This window comes from Ostrinia furnacalis, unplaced genomic scaffold (genome assembly GCF_004193835.3).
Source record: "Ostrinia furnacalis isolate ACB-3 unplaced genomic scaffold, ASM419383v2 OfSCF7367, whole genome shotgun sequence".
Taxonomy (NCBI): domain Eukaryota; kingdom Metazoa; phylum Arthropoda; class Insecta; order Lepidoptera; family Crambidae; genus Ostrinia; species Ostrinia furnacalis.
In genome coordinates, this window is record NW_021137606.1 from 1,035,342 (window position 1) to 1,058,076 (window position 22,735).

The following is a 22,735-nucleotide window of genomic DNA, read 5'->3' on the forward strand; positions in this document are numbered from 1 at the left end:
TAAAAGTGACCCCTATGAAAACAAAATTGCTGTTATGTATTACTAAGGGGTCACTTGAAAATTAGGGATTGATGGTAAAACGGGCGTTAGTCACCTTTGTCAGCCATAAATACAGGACTAAAGGACTACTAAGTATAGTCCAACGAACGCGAGGATCGAACTACCTACCAAACCCTGAATTGGTAGACTTTTCTTCTAGTTACTATGTTTATTTTCTTTTTCCAACTAGTGGTATCGTTTTATTGCGAAATTCTGCCACAGCACACTTCTGGGCGCTCACAGTTTGACAGTTACTTAGACACCGTGAAATTTTTAATTATTATATGCGATTACGCAATCCTTTGTCACGCTCTCTACATCGAAGAGAAAGGAGGACGGTGACGTATTGTACGGCTTTATTAAAATTAGTACACATCAGTAAATTATAAGTATTACCTTTTTAGGTAAAACTCCTTAATAAACTATCTGCGTAAAATTTTATTCACACCGTTATTCATTATTTACATTTTACCAATTTTCCAACTTCTATGTTCTTCTGATTAATTTCGTTGCGGGTCCAATGACAGTTTAACTTCCCCCCGGGACAAACTTGACCTTCATTGGTTGGGTTTTTGTGGCGGTCAAGCTGTAGATCCTGGCTACACAGGAGTTGCAGTGGTGGGAACGAGAGGTGGGAATAGTCCCGTTATTCATTATTTTTATTTATTTAATTTAATTACAAAGTTAGGCTTATAATCTTTGTTTCTTATGTCACTAAACATAAAAATGTTTGTTGTGAAACTCCTCACATCACTTCAGTCTACCAAGTTAATAATTATCTGCAGTCAGCAAACCAGTTCGTTCGTTCGTTTCAGCCAAATGACGTCCACTGCTGGACAAAAACCCAAGGCTTTCAATAATTAACGGTCCTGCGACCAAATACAGAACAGACCTATTTAGTTCCCTAATTTTTAGTGACCCCTATGGTAACACATAACATGAACTGTTTTCAAAGGGATCACTTAAAAATTGGGGATTGATGGTGAAAATGTAGTAGTTTTTCGTAGTATTTTATAGCATGGTATTTTTTTTCCTATAATATTCGTAGTAAATTATTCGTTTGTATGAAAGTTAGTTAGTTTTTCGCATTGAAATAATATTACTACGTATAGAACAGACATCGCGAACAAAATATGTACAGTGCGGGGTGCGGGGCGGGAATTTGACGGACAGCTGTCAGTCAAATCCATGACTATCAAGTTTCATAATTTATGGCGATAAAATCTGCACCAGAAAATGTCGTACTTCATTGATAGGATTGCACGAATAGTGACGTTCCTGCGGTCGCCTCATCATAGACATTGTGAAACGATTGTGAAAATAAACAAATCGGCTAAATTGTGTTAAATTTTCATGGTGCTCAATAGCAAAAAGGTTCAGCTACTTACATTATTCTCTTATTATTTTCTTTCTGTTTCTTTTTATGTGGTGTACAATAAAGAGTATTTATTATTATTATTATTTTCTTTTATTATATTGTGCGTTTCCTGTAATGTAATCTAAGCTCCCCTCCCTTAGACTAAAATTAGCCCTCCTAGACAAGTGACAAAACGTAGCAGTTGAAACATTCGAAATCACTTCGCTCTGCCGTTTTTTGGTGTTAGTTACTTCACTCTGTGATGCGATTTTAAAATTACAACTGGCGATTCCGAATTCACAACTGAGGGGACTGAGGCTAATCGTGTTACTTGTGCTACAAGTGCGTATGGGCTTCATACTGATGCTTAAGCCATTAATTATTTTTCTTCCCGATTAAAATCTAATGTAATCGATAATCGCCTTGAGAATCGTTAACTGGTATTTTCTAATTCGATAAAAAAATTACCCATCTCTAGTTTAAAACTGTCATCCAACAGCGCACGAAATATTATGAGTTATAGATAATGATACCATTACAGAGGCGACACTTCGTTTACGTTTAGTTTCTGCCTATTGAATTGGATACTGTAAGGAAACATCGTCATCATCATTTTAGCTACTGGACGTCCACTGCTGAACAAAGGCCTCCTCTAATGATTTCCACATCGCCCAGTTGATAGTGGCCTGCACCCAGCGTCTTCCTGCTATCTTCAGTCAGTCCATCTTGAGATTTTAGAAAAATTCCCACTCGTCACGGTAGGAACAAAGCTAGGGATGACCCACGCCTTCACTCCAGAACCAATAAAATAACTGAAAGTCAGAAACTTTCAGTTATTTTATTGTCTCTATTGTTAACTATCTCAGTGGTTGAGTACACGTATAATAGCTGTGAGGTAGAAGTTACGGGACTATTCCCACCTCTCCTTTTCACCGCTGCATCTCCTGTGTAGCTAGCACCTAGACTAGTTGATTTAAAGCCAAGGTATATCAGTTTTTAGGTAATGACTTAGTGCATCTAAAAATGTAAAACTTTCTAGTTTTTTGTAACATTGAAAAATCTAAAAAGAAGCATCATTTTTTTACCAAGTGTTTCTAAGAAATTTAAATGGAAGCTTTTGATGACAACGTATTGCTTACTTTTTCAGCTGTCGAACGAATCACTTTTATACTCATAGGTCCTGTACATCGGTAGATTTGGTAAATAAATGAATCCATCCGGACTCAGAAACTAAAAAAATTAAAATAGCTGTAATTTTTTAATACTGGATTTGTCGATTAAATTGATCATATTATTGCGCCCTAACGGGTCGGACACTGGTGACCAGACACACTGTACAATTATTATAATTTTAGCCTATCTCGTGAGCTAGGTGTCAATAATTAGGGTGATTTACTAACTAACCAGTCGCATACGAACAACAGCAGTGAGATTCAAACAAGTTTGATCCATGCTGCCGCACGACTATTGTGTGAGCCCACCCGTAACCTAAGCTTATTTAGCTTAACACAAGGAGCTGGACGGGACTATTAGTAATTTGTGCAATACAAAGTGCTTATAATCTTTAAAAAAATCTTTTTATTGCTGTATTTAACCTTCCTTTCGTATACTAATTTATGCGTCAGTGTCAGTTCTGCGATTTTTATTCTTTGAAATTTTCGTAAAATGGCTGCCGCCTTGTAATTAACAAATTAAAATTAAATTAGTGTTTTAAAGTGCATAAATGTACAACTTAATGGTAAAAAGTCATTCCTTGATTTTTACTTAATATGTATCTGGAGTTATTTGAACAGTATTTTCGTCTATAGGATGGCATATTTCAAAAAACAAAACTGCACTCAAGCGTGTTGTCACAGCAACCGCTGAGCACATACTAATTGAATTTCGGTCCGTGGACCTACATATATACGTGCCAGAAACAGTCTAGTTGACATGTCTTCTCTAGTACGTAGTACATTATAACTCAATGGTTTTTCGTAGTATTTTATAGCATGGTATTTTTTTCCTATAATATTCGTAGTAAATGTTCGTTTGTATGAAAAGACATCAACGCGCTCGAGCTACGAGCTACGTTAATTTTCGATGTATAAAAAATTGGACGAATATTAAGTTTGTAAAGTTCCATACATAGAATAAAACCATTAGCCATTAGCTTTGTCTGTTATATACTTACTTTCGTAAAGACTTTTGATAAACATATAATGTCGACTTTCACTTTTAATATTATTATTTTTGTTATTAGTAATAAAAATCACGTTTTCAATTATTTTATCAATAAATTATCATCCTTACAGTTTCCGAATACAGCCCGCCAACTTATAAATAGACAAATAAAAAGACGGACGAACGACTGAGGCTTAGTAATGGGTACCCAAATGGTGCTAATAATGCCCAAGGGGAAAAATATCCCCTTACAAGACCCAAAAAATATATTTTTCATGACTAGATATATTTTGTTATGTAGGTACCTATGTAACAATAACTTTATCACTCATTCGAAATCATTTTCCACCGGTTCCTCTTCCGCGAAAGTATAACCATCAGGTTCTTGAATTACATTGTAGGCACCGGCTATTATGCGTCCACGCATAATCATAAGACGCGCTTGGCAGCGCTTGACAGTGGTTGGCAGAACACTTTCTTGCCCTTAATTGGTTAATTAGCTATTTAACTTCAGCTACAAAATTAGTGCAAAACATAATGTCATTTTTAAGGCCGGAAGACGTAGTGTTGGTAGGTCTCCCACTAGGTGGACCGACGATCTGGTGAAGATGCCTAGATGCGGGCGGCGCAGGACCGGTCTTTGTTGAAATCCTTGGGGGAGGCCTTTGTCCAGCAGTGGACGTCATTCGGCTGAAACGACGATAGTTATTTGACATAATTAATTACCACTTGATCGAATCCCACCAGTCAGTCAATCGAAAGGCTTTTAAGGAAATATACCTTTTGTCGTCATTTGTTCGTAGATTGCACATTATTTGCAGATGAATGAGGACCGCGATATATACGGTGAACCGATGATCTGGTGAAGTTCGCGGAAAACTCCTGGAAGTGGGCAGTGAGAACCAGTGGTTGTGGGATGTCCTTTGTTCAGCAGTGGACGTCATTTGGGTGAAACGAGGCTAGGATTCGTGTATTACTTGTAATACGAGAATAAACATGTTCTCATTATACGGTCTCACGTCAGGTACATAATAACTGCTAATTAACTTTGATATCTGATATTTAAATAATGCTACAATACTCTTGCGCTAAATATGTCTACTGGCTATAATAACTAAAATTATTTACGGTCTTGACATTGTTATTGCAGGCACAGGCACTATGATTTAAATTACAAACTAGCCTTTGCCCGCGGCTTCACCCGCGTGAAATTTAGTGCCACAGATTCGCATAAAATATAGCCTATATTTTAATCTGGGTTACAAATAATAATACTGTAAAGTTTCAGCCAAATCTGTTCAGTAGTTTCTGCGTGAAAGAGTAACAAACATCCACACAAACTTTCACCTTTATAATATTAGTAGGATGTCCCCAGTTGTACACAAAAAGCTGGAAGAGCTTCTTTGGATATAACCAAACTCTTTGTTATCCGAGGTAACTGCCAAGATCTTGATTACCAACTAGTTGACTTTAGTATACAATAAACAAGTTAGTTTTCTTTCAAATTATCATCATTCGTTGTATCTTCGTTATTATGCCATTGTTACATTTGTTTATAAACTGACCTAAACGAGAACTCAACCGTAGACCGCTCAAGCATAGCCGGTAACACGCACCGCGATTACGCGGCTTTATGCAATGCGCAGGCGCCGGCCGCGGCGTAACCTTCACCGATCGTCCAGTTATTTGTAAATATTTACTTTTATTTCGATATTTATTGGGTAATAACCATGTTATTTTAGACGTTGACGCCAATTCTTGATTTATGCAAAATAAATATAAACTACATTGGCATTCGGTGACCGATATATTGATGAAAACATCGTAAATAATTAAAATATAGCCCAATGGTTTCGGCGTCTGACGGCCGATTCAATAATTTGCTAACTCACTCTACTCGGATTCAAGCATAATAGTAGTGTAATTTGTAATTCATTAGCATTATAAAAATGGATGCACATGCAAAGTCAGCTTTTCCCATACTTACTGAATCTCTATAGGATTTTTCCCAGATGGTGAAAGGTCATACTCGTAGGTTCGATTTGTACCTCAGTCCATCATCGCCTTTTACAAGTGACATACGAGTATTATGAAACCTGTGTTTTAAACACAGTGCTTTAAGGCGATTAGAGTCCTCAATGACCTTGGGCGTTTGACCTTCACGCCGCGAGCAACACCCGCGTACCCCGCACCAAAAACTCCGATTTGACACCGATCAAAAATACACGGGCATAGGTAGATACAGAATAGAAGCTCTTTCTTCATACATTACTGCCTATTATTTTATTTAGTTTTGGTTTTGTAGAACTCTAACTTAATATAATGGCAAGGGTCATTTAGGAAAGCCAATAGAGAAATAAAGATAGTGAGAACCTTCAAAATAAAGCACGTATTCATAGTTATTCCTTATGGGATTTTATGGTCTATTGTTGAGCCTGCAGACGAGTGATCATCCTTGATGTTCAAGATCATGCACATAATGTTCAGTTAACTGCTTGACGACTACTAGGTATAGATTTATTTAGCCAAGCTGTAGATCTTGAGAAGTTGCTCAGGTGGAAACGGGAGTAAGGATAAGTTTCAAATTGGTAGTTTGTGTGACTTCTGTAAATATGTAACTGAATAATTTACTGAATTACTCCTTTTTCATATCTGAGTAAACTAGGATCTGTAGTTTGGTGAAAAAGGCTCAATGCTTTATTTTTTCCGGGCCTTTTTAAGGCGAGAGTGAATAGGCATTTACAGGGCAGATAATAATATGTACCATCCTAAACTGCATCTCACTTAACACCAGGTGCGATTGCGGTCAAATACCTGCCTTGTCTTGCATATAAAAAATATTGTTGCTAGTTGTACCATAGCTATAAAAGTTTTAAAGGTCCCGTTTATTAATTTTATACAGGACACGAACGTTTCTCTGTATCTGAAGTCAAACTTCTGTGACAAGTTAATTTCTCAAAAGTACTTTCACAGATCCCTAGATGATGATGCGCCAACAGTTCTACAGGTACCTTTTAATCCATTTTGAGATCATTATCGTTTTACTAATTAAAGAGTGCAATGTGTTCTCCGATCCCATAGTAACTATACAGTATACAGCCTAACAAATCATCCGTGTCGCAACGAGCGTTACTAAAATAACTGACGCCGATGCGTTACAAGGCTGCGTTGCCAAAGAGGGCCTTAAGAGGGATGTACTCCGACGGCTTTTGTGGTAAACTCAAAAATATGGATTTACCATAAATTTTGTATTTATAGGATTTTCCTTTCTTCTTTTTTTCTATTCTGAAATTAAAAAAAATGAAAATATTTGTTGGCAGGATAACTAATACAATACATAAGGCTGACCTCCACACTAGGCATTACCTGTCCTGTGCATCGGAAGATTTTTGTTGTACGTGGATTTTTGTCAAAAACACTATAATCATTTCGTTAACTGGTTCTCGTTAGTACGACCATTATTAATTACCTATTTTTTTAATGCATGACAAGGTAGGTATTTGACCGCAAGTCCGCAATCGCAATTTATTTTTGTGTTTTTTTTTATGTTTTTATCCGTGATCATATTTATTTTCTTATTATATTTAATTGGTTCACCAGCAGTTAATGTATTAACTTATTACAGGTGTACCATCATAAAATAAACTTATGTGATTTTTTTTACAGAAACATAATACCTAGTTGTACCGAGTTTTATAGATCACAAAACAAGTATGTAGAGAATTTTATTGCTAAGCGAAAATTCTGTGAAATAAATGTGACAGATTTGCAAGTTCTTTTTCTCCTGAAAAAGTCGACTTCCTCAAGCGATCAGAAAATGGCACATCAAGGTAAACTCTTTGGCATCTTATTATAATTGAAATAAGTGCGATTTTTCAACAATAATGTATCTGTAGCCTACTGTGCTGGCTGCATCAACTACCCTTGTAAGCAAAATATGTGGATCACCCCATTTATTTCGATCGATCATAGGAACTAAAACAAAGCAGAAGGGGGTGATTCCATACTTCTGCTCATAGTATAGATCATGGAAAAATCCAAAGCAATCCTCCATCGTCTTTTGCAAGCATTGCGCTGGCAGGTTGCTTCACTTGTTAAGGCTGCAAGGTCGGTTGCCCAACATGCTCCAACTCCTGGATCCAGTCTTGAGTCTGGATCTAAGGCGAGATTCGTATCAGTCATTCAAGTGCAAAAAATGTAGGGGACTCTACTCCGTCATTATGCTATTTTTTTATTTCTATGGTAATAAGATTTTCGAAAAGTACAAAAATTTAGTCTAGCCAGGATTTTTGAAATTGATTACAATTTCATATTTTGTTGTATGAAAATTCGTAGGGCACACATAAACTTAAGGCATGTTAAAATTGGTATTCCAATTTATCTAGTGATTAAAAATCATGTGCTTTTGCATTTAAACTAGGTATAAGCCGCTACAGTTTTAGATCTTTATTATTATGAACGTTGTAATCGACATAATTTACTCAAGAAGCCTTTACATGTCTCATTATTTTTTGCCCTAGCAACGCTTGGCAGGTGCTGAGAAAAAGCGCCGCAATAAACTTAGTCACCTAATAATCAATCAAGGTGCCCTACGAAGTTTGAGTTGATACAAGTTTGCAAATATCTTGAGGCACTTCATCTCCATTGCAGAAGACAATTTTAGTTGCAAAACCCACTCATCTCGGCAATACGCACTAGATGTTTCGAGCTAGGTACACAAACAGTGGTAAAAGTAAAGAAATGCGAGCGCAAGGCCGCCCGGTGCCGGTCCCGCTGTTTCACAAACGGTATGTCTTCACGACGTCTGAGGGAACAGCCTCAAGAGTGTGCAATGAGTATATATTGATCCGTCTTCGGCATTACCAATCTGGTAGCTTAACTGGTATGGTAACTATAATTCTGAATCTCTTTTTTTTCAAAGTAGATTAGGATCCAGAAAAGGTAGATAGATATAGATATGAAATAGTGACTGAGTGGAAGTTGCTTCTTCTCAGCACTGGCCCATTTATGGTCCCGAAGCAGTGACACAGAATACGTAATAGTACCATATAGGGTTATTACTAGGACGTGCAAGTGCTTTCTAAAAGCCCCCTTGCAAAAATTTTTTAGTTTTATGAGATTAGTTTTTTCCAAACTCTTGACCTCTTGATAGTTTATACTTATAATAAATCTGTAGAGAGGTCAATTCTGTACATTAAATATATTTTCAAAATAACTATCAGGNTATTTTGTGCTTTTTCCACCTCAGCTTAAAAGCTGGAAAATTAAAGATCAGCTATATTATTATTATATTATCTGATAAATACTTTCGTAAAGACTTTTGTTATACATAATAATGTCTGCTAGTCCCTTCACTTTTAATCCTACTAATAATATTATAAATGCAAAAGTTTGTGTGGATGTCTGGATGTTTGTTACTCTTTCACGCAAAAACTACGGAACGGATTTTGATGAGACTTTGCAGTATTATTGTTTATAACCCAGAATAACATATAGGCTATAATTTAGGACATAATTAAAATTTATGACGATATGTGACAAACTAAATTTCACGCGGGTGAAGCCGCGGGCAAAAGCTAGTATTATTATTTTTGTAACTAGTAATAAAAATCACGTTTTTCAATTATTATCAATAAATTATCATCCTTACAGTTTCAGAATACAGCCCGCCAACTTATAAATAGAAAGACGGACGAACGACGGACGTGCTGATAATGCCCAAGGGGAAAAATATCCCCTTACAAGACCCAAAAAATATAATTTTCATGACTAGATATATTTTGTTATGTAGGTGCCTATGTAACAATGACCTTATCACTCATTCGAAATCATTTTCCACCGGTTCCTCTTCCGGGAAAGCATAACCATCAGGTTCTGCAATTACATTGTAGGCACCGCGTATTATGCGTCCGCGCATAATCATAAGACGCGCTTGGCAGCGCTTGGCAGTGGTTGGCAAAACACTTTCTTATCCTTAATTAGTAAATTAGCTATTTAACTCAACTGCAAAATTAGTGCAAAACATAATGACATTTTTAAGGCCGGAAGACGTAATATGGGCTGGCCTCCCACTAGGTGGACCGATGATCTGGTGGATCTGACCGAAGATGCGGGCGGCGCAAGACCGGTCTTTCTGGAAATCCTTGGGGGAGGCCTTTGTCCAGCAGTGGACGTCATTCGGCTAAAACGACGATAATTAATTATTTGACATAATTAATTACCACTGGATCGAATCCCAGCAGTCAGTCAATCGAAATGATTTTATGGAAAAGGAACATCCCGTTTACTATAATTGTACGTAGATTGCACATGTTATTTGCAGATGGTTGAGGACCGTGATATATACGGTGAACCGATGATCTGGTGAAGGTCGCAGAAAACTCCTGGAAGTGGGCAGTGAGAACCAGTAGTTGTGGGATGTCATTTGTCCAGCAGTGGACGTCATTTCGCTGAAACGAGGCTAGGATTCGTATCGTTCGTTCGTTTCAGCCAAATGACGTCCACAGCTGGACAAAGGCTTCCCCCAAGGTTTTCCACAATGAACGGTCCTGCGCTGCCCGCATCCAGGCTCTTCCCGCGACCTTTACCAGATCGTCGGTCCACCTAGTAGGAGGCCTGCCCGCGCTACGTCTTCCAGCCCGTGGTCGCCACTCGAGAACTTTCCTGCCCCAACGGCCATCGTCTCTACGAGCTATGTGCCCCGCCCACTGCCACTTGCGAGCTATGTCGGTTACTTTGGTTCTCCTGCGGATCTCCTCATTTCTGATTCGATCACGCAGGGAAACTCCGAGCATAGCTCGCTCCATCGCCCTTTGGGTGACCTTGAGCCTTCGTATCTTGAGGATTCGTATATTACTTGTAATACGAGTATATTTGAGCATGTTCTCATTATACAGTCTCACGTCAGGTACATAATAACTGCTAATTAACTTTGATATCTGATATTTAGATCAAATACTGCTACAATAATTCTTGCGCTAAATATGTCTACTGGCTAAATAACTAAAATTATTTACGGTCTTGACATTGTTATTGCAGGCACAGGCACTATGATTTAAATTACAAACTAGCTTTTGTGTGTTTTAATTTAGTGCCACAGATTCGCATAAATTATAGCATTATGTTAATCTGGGTTACAAATAATAATACTGTAAAGTTTCAGCCAAATCCGTTTAGTAGTTTCTGCGTTAAAGAGTAACAAACATCCACACAAACTTTCACCTTTATAAATTAGTAGGATGTCCCCAGTTGTACACAAAAAGCTGGAAGAGCTTCTTTGGATATAACCAAACTGTTTGTTGTCCGATGTAACTGCCAAGATCTTAGTTACCAATTTGTGGATTTTAGTATACGAGTACATTAAACAAGTTTGTTTTCTTTCAAATTATCATCGTTCGTTCTATCTTCGTTATTATGCCATTGTTACATTTGTTTATAAACTGACCTAAACGAGAACTCAACCGTAGACCGCTCAAGCATAGCCGGTAACACGCACCGCGATTACGCGGCTTTATGCAATGCGCAGGCGCCGGCCGCGGCGTAACCTTCACCGATCGTCCAGTTATTTGTAAATATTTACTTTTATTTCGATATTTATTGGGTAATAACCATGTTATTTTAGACGTTGACGCCAATTCTTGATTTATGCAAAATAAATATAAACTACATTGGTATTCGGTGACCGATATATTGATGAAAACATCGTAAATAATTTAATAAAGCCCAATAGTTTTGGCAATTGACTGCCGATTCAAGAATTTTTTTCTAACTCGCGGATTAAGCATAATAATAGTGAGATTTTTCATTATAAGTATGGAAGCACATGCAAAGCCAGCTTTTCCCATACTTCCTCCATCTTGGTATACATACATATAGGATATTTCCCAAATGTTGAAAGGTCACAGGTTCGATTTCTACCAAAGTCCCTCATCTTTTTCAATTGACATCATTATGAAACCTGCTTTTTTAAACACTGCTGTAAAAACTTTAGTTTTTTATAGATTTGGACTTACTCATTGCATGCATCATTTAGGAAAGCCAATAGAGAAATAAAGATAGTGAGAACCTTCAAAATAAAGCACGTATTCATAGTTATTTCTTATGGAACTTTATGGTCTATTGTTGAGCCTGCAGACGAGTGATCATCCTTGATGTTCAAGATCATGCACATAATAAGTTCAGTTAACTGCTTGACGACCACTAGGTAGAGATTTATTTAGTCAAGCTGTAAATCTTGAGAAGTTGCTCAGGTGGAAACGGGAGTAAGGATAAGTTTTAAATTGGTAGTTTGTGTGACTTTTGTAAATATGTAACTGAATAATTTACTGAATACTCCCATTTCATATATGAGTAAACTGGATCTGTGGTTTGCTGAAAAAGGCTCAATACTTTTTTTTTTCGGGCCTTTTCAAGGCGAGGGTGAATAGGCACTTACACGGCAGATATGTACCATCCTAGACTGCATCTCACTTAACACCAGGTGCGATTGCGGTCAAATACCTGCCTTGTGTTGCATAAAAAAAATGTTGCCAGTTGTACCATAACTATAAAAGTTTTAAAGGTCCCGTTAACTTATTTTTTTATACAGGACACCAAAGTTTCTCTGTATCTGAAGTTAAACTTCTGTGACAAGTTAATTTCTCAAAAGTACTTTCACAGAACCCTAGATGATGATGCGTCAACAGTTCTACAGGTACCTTTTAATCTATTTTGAGATCATCATCTTTCAATTAATTAACCAATTAAAGAGTGCAATATGTTCTCCGACCCCATAGTAACTGTACAGCCTAACAAATCATCCGTGTCGCAACGAGCGTTACTAAAATAACTGACGCCGATGCGTTACAAGGCTGCGTTGCCAAAGAGGGCCTTAAGAGGGATGTACTCCGACGCGACGGCTTTAGTGGTAAACTGAAAAATGTGGATTAACCATAATATTTGTGGGTAAGGTAGGTACGTGGATTTTTTTCAAAAACAGTATGAAATTATTGCTTTCACTACGTTAGGTACCTTGTTTCTTAGCCCTGTTTTTATAGGGTGCAACAGTTATAAATAAAACTCTCTTACGGACAGACTAACTACAAAGTAAGTTATAAGAAAGAGGAGATTGAAAGACAAATGGGAGATAGGGAGAAAGAAAGAGAGAGAGGGACGAAGGGGGAAATAGGAAGAAAGAAAGGGGAGAGAAACTGGTTACAATTTGTACGACAATTTCATTACCTATTTAGTTTTGTGTTTTTTATGTTTTTATCCATGATCATATTTATTTAACTTAAACAAGTATTTATTTTATTTTTATTTTATTTTATTTATTTAAAGGCACAATATGTAGAGAATTTTATTGTTAAGCGATAATTCTATGAAATAAATGTGACAGATTTGCAAGTCCATTTTCTCCTGAAAAAGTCGACTTCCTCAAGCGATCAGAAGATGGCACATCAAGGTTTACTCTTTGGCATCTTTTACTCTTGTATAAGTGCGATTTTTCAACAATAATGTATTTATAGCCTAATGTGCTGGCTGCATGAACTACCCTAGTAAGCAAAAATGTGGATCACCCCATTTATTTCGATCGATTCCATACTTTTGCTCATAAGTATCATAGATCATGGAAAAATCCACAGCAATCCTCCATCGTCTTTTGCAAGCATTGCGCTGGCAGGTTGCTTCACTTGTTAAGGCTGCAAGGTCGTGTTGCCCAACATGCTCCAACTCCTGGATCCAGTCTTGAGTCTGGATCTTAGGTGACATTCGTATCAAAGTCATTCATGTGCAAAAACGACCGACCGAAGGAGCGACCATTTACTCCACCATTATGCAAAAAAAGTAACATTTTCAGGAATTCTCATACTCAACTCAACTATGCATACTTACTGAAATCAACATGTGGAGGAAGACCTAGTTCTATGATATTGTCTGGTTATTGTTTTTTGTCTAAATCGTAGTATCAAACACTTGACACAATTGTTTTTTAATTATTTTACATACATGCAACAAAAAGGCACATTTTTTTTTGCATTTTGACATACATAAACCGCTGCAGTACTGACTTACCCTTATCAAACTTACCTATGACTCAAATGTACCCTCCTTTACTTCCGAAGCTTGATATTTTTCTGATCGTTCAATTACGTGGATACAAGTTTGCAAAATATCATCAGAAGAATTTCATCTGCCAATAGGTGATACTGCAATAGCAGACGACAATTTTACTTGCGAAACCCACTCATCTCAGCAACACGTGACTTTAGATGTTTCGGGCTAGCATGTAAGAACTTATAGAAACAATACATGTGATTTTGCATTTTTTTTTAATCCACAACGAGGAAGCTCTTGGCCTGTATCTCACCTGATGGTAAGTGACGATCAGGCCGAAGGTGGAAGCGAGCTTCACCCGGAATCCTCAACTACGGAGGGATTAACTTGAGTGAACTGATTCGATGATTCATGGTTGCAAATAAGCTTACAAATATGTGATCACTAGCGATCGCCCGCGACTTCGTACACGTGGATCCCGTTTTACCCCATTAGGGGTTGAATTTTTAAAAATTCTGTCTTAGTGCTCACTATATCAATAGGTGAGCACCTATGTTCTAAAAGTAACCATCATGTAAATTTTGAGACTCCTAGCATTTGTAGTTTCTGAGATTTTCTGATGAGTGAGTGAGGCAGTCAGTCAGTGACCTTTCGCTTTTATAGTATGTGATCATTTTGAAGAATTTCATCTAGTAAGAAGTTCTTCCGATTGCAGAAGACAATTTTACAATTTTAGTTGCGAAACCCACCCATCTCAGCAATACGCACTAGATGTTTCGAGCTAGGTATACAAACAGTGGTAAAAGTAAAGAAATGCGAGCGCAAGGCCGCCTGGTGCCGGTCCCGCTGTTTCACAAACGGTATGTCTTCACGACGTCTGAGGGAACTGCTCTCAAGAGTGTGCAATGGTGATCCAATATCCACTTTGAGAAGGTTACTTTAAGAACAGAACTGAGACTAGGTACTACATATAAGTAAAAGATAGATTAGAATTTTCCACTCTTAAGACTTTTCTGCAAATAATTTTAATGGTTTTAAATTCGGTAGCATTGTCTGAAATATTTTTTCAAAGGGGTTCCACTTCACTACTTGTATTAAATAATCTCCAAAACTTTTCAACTTTCACTGGGTGGGTTTCAGTTTCGTTTAAGCTGTAAATCTTGATTATTGCCATCATAAAAATATGGAATGTTGCAAATCTGCACTGCAAATTGCATGAAATTGGTGCAGGCTTCTTTCTCGACCACAGTTCCGGCTTCCGTTGTCGGAAGTCGTCAAAAACACGTTTGTATTTTTAGCCACACTATAATTTGGTGCAGATGGTTTGGCTATTTCTAAAACTAAAGCTGTGTGGTTGGTAGTGTAGAATAGAACCATCCCCTCTCTTTCCATGAATGTTGTAGGATGCGACTTAAAGATAAATAAGCGAACATCAGGCCTTCCCAACCCATCTGTCCAGTTGGTCAGATTCTCCATTTCTTTGGCAAATTAAATAAGGCTCTTGCAGTGGAGAATTTATAGCCTGATGATAAAAATGATGGTGTGTATCGAGTCGGGACAAAGACAAGCGACCGAGAAACGAAACCGTAACGAGAGACCGCGACCGCTACTTGATTTTAGGTTATGTGCGTGTTCGCGAGCGAGACAGAGGCCTAATGCCCGTTTTCACCATCAATCCCTAATTTTTAAGTGACCCCTATGGTAACACCCGGGTCTTAACGCGATCACGTCAAGCTGTAATGTAACTCATTAATAAACGTCGCGTTAAGACCCGTGTCTTACTATTTTAGGAATTTTGTTTTAATAGGGGTCACTCAAAAATTACGGATTGATGGTGAAAACGGGCAAAAGTCAAGTAACGGTCGCGGACTCCCATCTCGGTCTTTGTTTCTGTCGCGACGCGCACCGAAACCTTGAGGTTACTGAAGCTGCTTCCAGTATGTTCTTTCTCTCGCACATTCACCGCGTTATGCAACGTGTGACTCAAGCAGAAAGGTCAAGGATGGTTATAAATCGATTATCGGGGCGATTACGAACACGTTCATATCGAGACAAACACTGAAGCTTCTGGATTTGGCATATTTGGAGACTTCTATGAATAGCTTATTTATAGCCTACTTACTGACAAAAAAGAGTTGGTATTTATATCTGCAAAAATGCAAAGCTTGTCTCATAAACCTTAAATAAACAGAACCTGCTATCATGGTTTGTTTCCAAAACAGGTTTTTGCCTTTTGTAGGGCTGCGTAACTAATACATTTGTATTCTGTAAAATGGCTACATAACCAGCGCTGGCTGAAATTCAGCAATATCAGTGTGCCAGCTTATATTGAGCCAGATTCTATTTTCAATTAATTATTAATTTTGCGCTTAGAAAATAAAATATTTTATTTATTTATTACTGATTTCAGCGAAGGACTTCCACAAATGTCGGACGAAGGACACGAAGCTGAATGAATGTCTGCGGGCGGCGGTTCCTGACGCGCTACGGAAGATGAGAGATGGTAAGTCACCGCCTTTCAACAAACTAAAGCCTCAACTACACCAACGCAGTGTGAACAAGTGCAGATCGCCATCGCCGACGCAATCATAGGCCACATGACAGTCCGCGCGATCTGTCATTGGCCTGTCGATGCGATCCTCGGATCGGCCTCGGATCGCCGGCGATGGCGATTTGCACGCGTTGTTGTGGTTGAACAGATTTTTGAAACTTGAGACACTTGGGAGCATATATGTAAAAAGCTATCTTGATAACACTTTACAAATAGGAACATCACAAAATTTTATTGCATTGGCATCAGATTTGGGGATCTGATCCAAATTAAGTCGCTAGATTTGATCTAAACATACTGCAAGTCAAAACAAAACGCAGATAATGTTATGACGTAGGCCTAGAAAGGGTTCCAAAATGAAACCAGTTTCTAAATTGTCCTAAAGTGGTGACAGGGCAAGTATAATACGAGTGAAGTCGCGGGCAAGAGCTAGTATATTGATGAGCTACCTTAAAATTCCAGGCATCCCTTCGCTATCAGTGCCGCGCATGGAGCCTCTCCACGTGGCCGCCATCAACATCGACTCCGGCGCAGGACCTGTTGTCATCACACAGAACTATAAGAACATCAAGCTGCATGGCCTCACCAACTCCAAGCTCACCACTTACAAGTAAGTTTGCTTCTTACCACTGTTGTTATAGAGGTTATTTTGCTGCCAGCATCAACGTCCACTCGAAAAGCATGAAGCTCTACGGTCTCACTAACTTCAAGCTCACCACCTACAAGTAAGTTTGCTTGGTATCCAGTTGTTATAAAGATAATTTTGCTGCGAGCATCAACATTCATTACGTCGTCATCACACAGAACTATTAAAACATCAAACTCCATGGCCTCACCAACTCCAGGTTTACCACCTACAAGTAAGTTTGCTTCTTACCCAGTTGTTATAGAGGTGATTTTGCTGTGGGCATCAATATCGACTCCGGCGCCGGGCCTGTCGTCATCACTCAGAACTATAAAAACATCAAGCTGCATGGACTCACCAACTCCAAGCTCTACAAGTAAGTTTGCTTCTTACCTATTTGATATAAAGTTTATTTTACAATTGTAAATGATATAAAGTTTATTTTACAATTGTAAAAAAAACTTATTGTTATCGTCAGCGAAGTAAAGCTGCCTACTGCTGGACATAGCTAAGCTTCCTCTAATACACTCCATTTTACCCTGTCAACAGCTTGTTGCATCCAGGATCAGTCGGCTGCTTTTCGCAAGCCACGCTCTACTTAGCTAAGCCCACTTGCCAACACAAAAACTGTTTTAAGTTCTGCCATATTATTATTCTGTGGTTCTGCGATAATTCATCATTCGAAAGAGTCCGTAATGTACTTGATGGCAAACATTTTTTTAAATATTGGAAATGGGGTCGGAATAGCAGTGGTTGTAAAATTTATAAGTGCTGAAGACAAAGGCTAATAAAATCTTATTACGAGTAAATGACCATAAAATACCCTGAGTTAGAATAAATTCCTGTATTATTATTATTGGTTTTTGGGCCTTTACTTGCGCCAACTCGACCAGGTTTGATCTATTGTGGCAGCCCTTGTCTTTAGAGTTCACTGCTTAGTCCCGTTGAGTCTATAAATTTCTGTAACTACCTTTTTTTTATGTGATAGGAGGCAAACGAGCAGACGGATCACCTGATGGTAAGCAATTGCCGTCGCCCATGTACACCCGCAACATCAGTGAAGTCACAAGTGCGCTGCCAACCTTTTAAATCCCATTCCCCCCCAATTGGGCCTCCGGTATCCTCACTCACTCGGCGAAACACAGCGCAAGCGCTGCTTCACGCCGGTTTTTTGTGAGGCCGTGGTATCACTCCGGTCGAGCCGGCCCATTCATGCCGAAGCGTGGCTCTCCCACCTCTTGAAAAAATCAAAATATTTATTTATAACACTACTTGTGTTACTACCTACTCTCGCCTTCACTTTCTCTACTACCAAGAACTCTTCTGATCCTCAACAAACTGTTTCCAGAGCCGACCTGAAGCAGTACCGGCTGCGGACGGACTCCATCACGCCGAAGATGGAGTTCATCGCGGACTACGTCATGAAGGGCAGGATCCTCGTGCTGCCCATTCAGGGGNTACAGGGGAAGGGAATCGCGAATATAACCATGAGTGAGTGTAATTATTTGCAATGACAAGGAGAATGACAAAGAGAACAAGATTGGAGCTTAAATTTCTTGGGAAATCCATCCACTATCAACGGTAAAAAAATATTGTCAAATTTTTTGAACGAAACGACTTCAAGAATAAAACTTTTAGAACAATAGACGGTCAACTTAAAAAAGGTATTTTGATTCTTGTAAAACATGAAGTAAGAAAATTGCTCATCATCAAGCAAATTCAATGAGGGTTTTCGCCATTTAAAAATCCGCCAGATGGCAATACGTAGACGCGAGGTCCAAATGCTGCATGATTGGTTATTTTTGACATGACATTGACAGATAATAATATGTCAAAATCCACCAATCACGCAGCATTTGGACCTCGCGTCTACGTATTGCCATCTGGCGGATTTTTAAATGGCGAAAACCCTCATTGGGGAGCAAGTTTTGGACACATAATAATATTTTAAATTAAATAATACAACTGTTGGCCCGCCATCCTGATGGTTTCAGATATCCTTTTCTTGAATATTTTCTCATCCTCTCCCTGGGTTGTCTGGAATATCTTCCACGGCTGGTCTTAGCAATAAGGCCCGGTTTCCTCTATCACCATAAATTCACCCATCTTACCCTGAATTTTTCAGTAAACCTAGTAGTCAAGCACGACCTGGTCGGCGAGCCGGTGGTGCGCGATGGACAGACGTACATGCACATCCGGGACTACAAGGTCAAGTTCATCCCTCAACGAGTGCTGCTCAATTTCTCCAACCTGTTCAACGGGGACAAGAGGCTGGGCGACCAGATGAACATGTGAGTATTGATAGAAAAGCACAGATTACATCTGTTTCTTTATGAGAGCGAATCAGAAATGAGATCCGTAAATGGACTAAATTCGCTGATATAGCCCGACGGATCGGCAAGCTGAAGTGGTGGTAATGGCACGTAGTACGCATAACAGACGGCCTATGGGGCAGCAAGGTTCTGAAGCGAAGGTCATACCGACGACACCATAAAGGTAGCAGAAAGGCGCTGGATAAGGTAGTGGGTAGTAGGTAGGCCGATACCGGGCAATATGGAGATCATTGGGGGAGGCCTATGTCCACTGTACCATCAAGGAACAGCCAAGGGTACACAGGAAAACAAGGGCTGTGGACGAATGAAGAAGATGATGATGAAAACAGAGGTCAGGCCGCGTGGCCTCTATTATTTGTGGCACCTAGCAGAAGTCGTGGATTTGAATCCCAGCTGCGTCAGTTACCCGATGCTCACAGTAGATTTCTTAATTTTGAGACTAGATGGCGCAGTGAAATATACAGGGTGGAATTTTGTAATGCCACCTGGAGGGTAAGTACTCTTAATACTGTAGATAGAAAATTTTACTCAAAGGAAACATTCGTTTATTTTTGAAAAGAAATAGAACTGCATTCAAAAATTTCTAAAAATTTGTTTGCCACACCCGGGAATCGAACCACTAAAATTTGTTAAAAATTACACCCTGTATTTTTATTGCATCGATCGTAAGGGGTTAAGTAAAAGGATGAATTCTCTCTAACAAACTTGATAAATCAAATGAAAGGAAAACCATGAAATCTTGAGTTATTTTCATTATGTACAGAAAATTGTATGGTATGGTAGGGAATTTTCTAAAATTTTTCAAAAATCTTTGAATGCAGTTCTCTTTCTTTTCAAAAATAAAGGAATGTTTTCTTTCAGTAAAATTTTCTATCTACAGTATTAAGAGTACTTTCCCTCCAGGTGGCATTACAAAATTCCACCCTGTATATTATGGTAGTGTCTACTGAATTCCTTTTATTTTCACAGCTTTTTGAACGAGAACTCGGAGCTTGTCTTCAACGAGCTGAAGGAATCCTACGAAAAAAGCCTTAGTTCAGTTTTCCAGGACGTGACGAATAAAATATTTGACAAAGTGCCCATGAACAAAATTTTCATTGAGGAATAAGTGTAAAACTATTTGTATTTTTAGTGTCCTGACTATTTATAAAATTAATTTAGGAATGATAAGCATAGGTTAATATTGCAACCTGCTTTAATTAGTATACGTAAGAAATAAATTTTGTACAAATCATTTGCATTTCGTTTTGATTTCACACGTGATTTTCTCTGTTTTGAGGTTTCAATCTGTTATAGTGACATCTGGTGGCGGCGATATACATCTTTAGTAGAACGATTAGCGCCATCTCTTATTGTGTTCTCGAACTTCTTGCTACTGAGGTTTACAAGTGGTTTATGCGAGACGGTATGGCGTCGCCTGTGCCATGGTTTCTTCGTGGTGCCCTGGTTATTGTCTTTGAAGGCCTTCTCTCATTCAGCTCGACATCTGGTGCTTCTTCATTTGCTATACGTCTAGCATTCTTCATACATATCGACTTGCAGAAGGCCTCGTTTATTATTATCACTGCAAAATGAATTTTATTTAGAAACGTTCAGTGTCTAATTTTTATTTTATTCTCAGACCAGCATTAGCTCACATATTTATTTTGATGTTTAATAAATTGAGTTATAGTGAAAATTAAGAAAGGTTACTATATTTTAATATGGTATTATTTTATTGTTGGGAACATTAGTAATAAAACAAAGTGAGGGTAGATGGATATTCTTTTTACATCTTGTCAACTGTTCAGTTGTGCTTTATTCTTACAAAAGCTTCATTTATTTCAGAAAAAGAGAGAATTTTCGCAAAATAAACAAGGGTCTTGGTAAAATTCATAATATGAAGGCAGTATGAAGAGTAAATAAGTGTGGAAGAATGTTGTGTGAAGTTGTGTGTTGTCAACACGTATCAAGGAAAAGTTGCACAAGATATAAGAAGGGCCAGGTAAGTGTCCTAACTTGACATAATAACAAGACTTGACATCATAAAGGCAGCAGGAGGTGCTGGACGTAGGCCGCTACCAACCGGTTAACATGGAAATCATTGGGGGAGGCCATGTTCAGCAGTGGACGTTCTATGGCTGAAATGATGATGATGATGATGACGCAGATCAAATCTGATTTATTGTTGAAACCGTGTGTGCCTAATAATACACATTTTCTCCTATTTTGCCCTTTAAAGTACGCAAATTTTTATCTGCCTTTATTACAATCATGATGAATGTAGGCTCTGTCTACTCAATAAGGATCACCACCAAGACCCACCACTTGAGCTAAGATCGAACCAGAACCTCCGCGAAAAGAGTTAAGAGACTACAACTTTTTAACCACAACACTTAACATCTAAAAATCTTAATAAATATGTAAAATAGTTAATATTATACTAACGTATGCCCACTAGAAGTAAATACAGGACTAGCCCCAATAGGATGGCATCCAGCTCCATAACTGGAACACAATAAAACATTATTAGAATACAATAAGATGTCATTCATTATTCATTTTGCATTTAACAAGTGTCATTTTTTATACATAGTTACTTTTGTGAAGCCTCAATGTAACCTTGTTGAATGTTGGTGTTCAAATAAATGCCTAAATGATAAGTATAATTTTTAAACATGTTACATTCAAAATGTATGTACGGGCAACGGAATATCAAGCTAACCCTTTAGCATTTTACCTAATATAGGGTGTTATTTCCAACAAAATTGGAAAGTCGCATTGGGTAGTTATTGACTGCCTGTCCACTAACTTTATAAAAAATTTAATGTGTAGGTATTATGCAGACCGCTAACAACCGGGCAACGTGGAAAGCATTGGGGGAGGCCTATGTTCAGCAGTGGACGGCTATAAGAATAGAGCTGAGATGATGATGATGATGATGATGATGATGACGAAGTATTAATATGCATGCTATTCACAATTTATTTACCAACGTAATTAGTGTAATACAAGTTTACTACCTATAAATAATGTAAAGTTTTCAGACAAATAAAAGAAGCGACAAGTGTACCAAGTGTACAAGAATCTATATTTTAATAATAGATGGCGCGAAAAAAACTGCAAATACACACTACCTTAGCAAGAACCACTTAATCCTACAAAACTGAGCTTGAATTTATCTCTATAATGGTCAAAAACTTACTCCTTCAACACCTCGACCCTCTCGTGGCCCTGATTAGCCCTCTGATGGACAAATAAGCGGCGAAGAGGATCAAGAGGAAAAACGCTGTCTCCCAGAAATGTGCTACGAGGACCCTGGTGCTCATCCTCCGGTGGACCTTCGGGGAAGGTGCATCAGGCACAGGTTACAATCAGGTCACGACTTGGTCATTAGGGTGGTTTTTGTTTGACAGCGTGACATTGACAGAAGGATGAACTTCTTTTTCTTGAAAAATGTCTTCAACGAAATAGGTCTGGCATAAATTGTGAGGTGATTATTGTTTTATTTATTTTTTGGTGTCATGTAAAATAACCAGAATGAACGCATAATAATTAATGATTACACTTTATTTTGATTACGAATTTAAGTAACTTAGTCAAAGTTTTACTTCACAAATATTGCAAGCAATGAATCTTATTTGAGCAAGTTT

At 38.2% G+C, this 22,735-nt stretch overlaps 1 protein-coding gene across 2 annotated transcripts in view; it reads left to right on the top strand.

Moving 5' to 3' along the window:
- The window catches only part of LOC114364232 (protein takeout), a 32,722-nt gene extending 12,388 nt beyond the window's left edge, over positions 1-20,334 (top strand). For both annotated transcript variants that reach the window (XM_028320310.1, XM_028320311.1), the window contains exons 2-6: positions 16,005-16,097; positions 16,608-16,755; positions 18,119-18,261; positions 18,896-19,061; positions 20,073-20,334. In XM_028320310.1, coding sequence (XP_028176111.1) covers positions 16,005-16,097; positions 16,608-16,755; positions 18,119-18,261; positions 18,896-19,061; positions 20,073-20,211 — 689 coding nt within the window. In that variant the 3' untranslated portion in view covers positions 20,212-20,334. The remainder of the gene's footprint in view (positions 1-16,004; positions 16,098-16,607; positions 16,756-18,118; positions 18,262-18,895; positions 19,062-20,072) is intronic.
- The last annotated feature ends 2,401 nt before the right edge of the window (positions 20,335-22,735 follow it).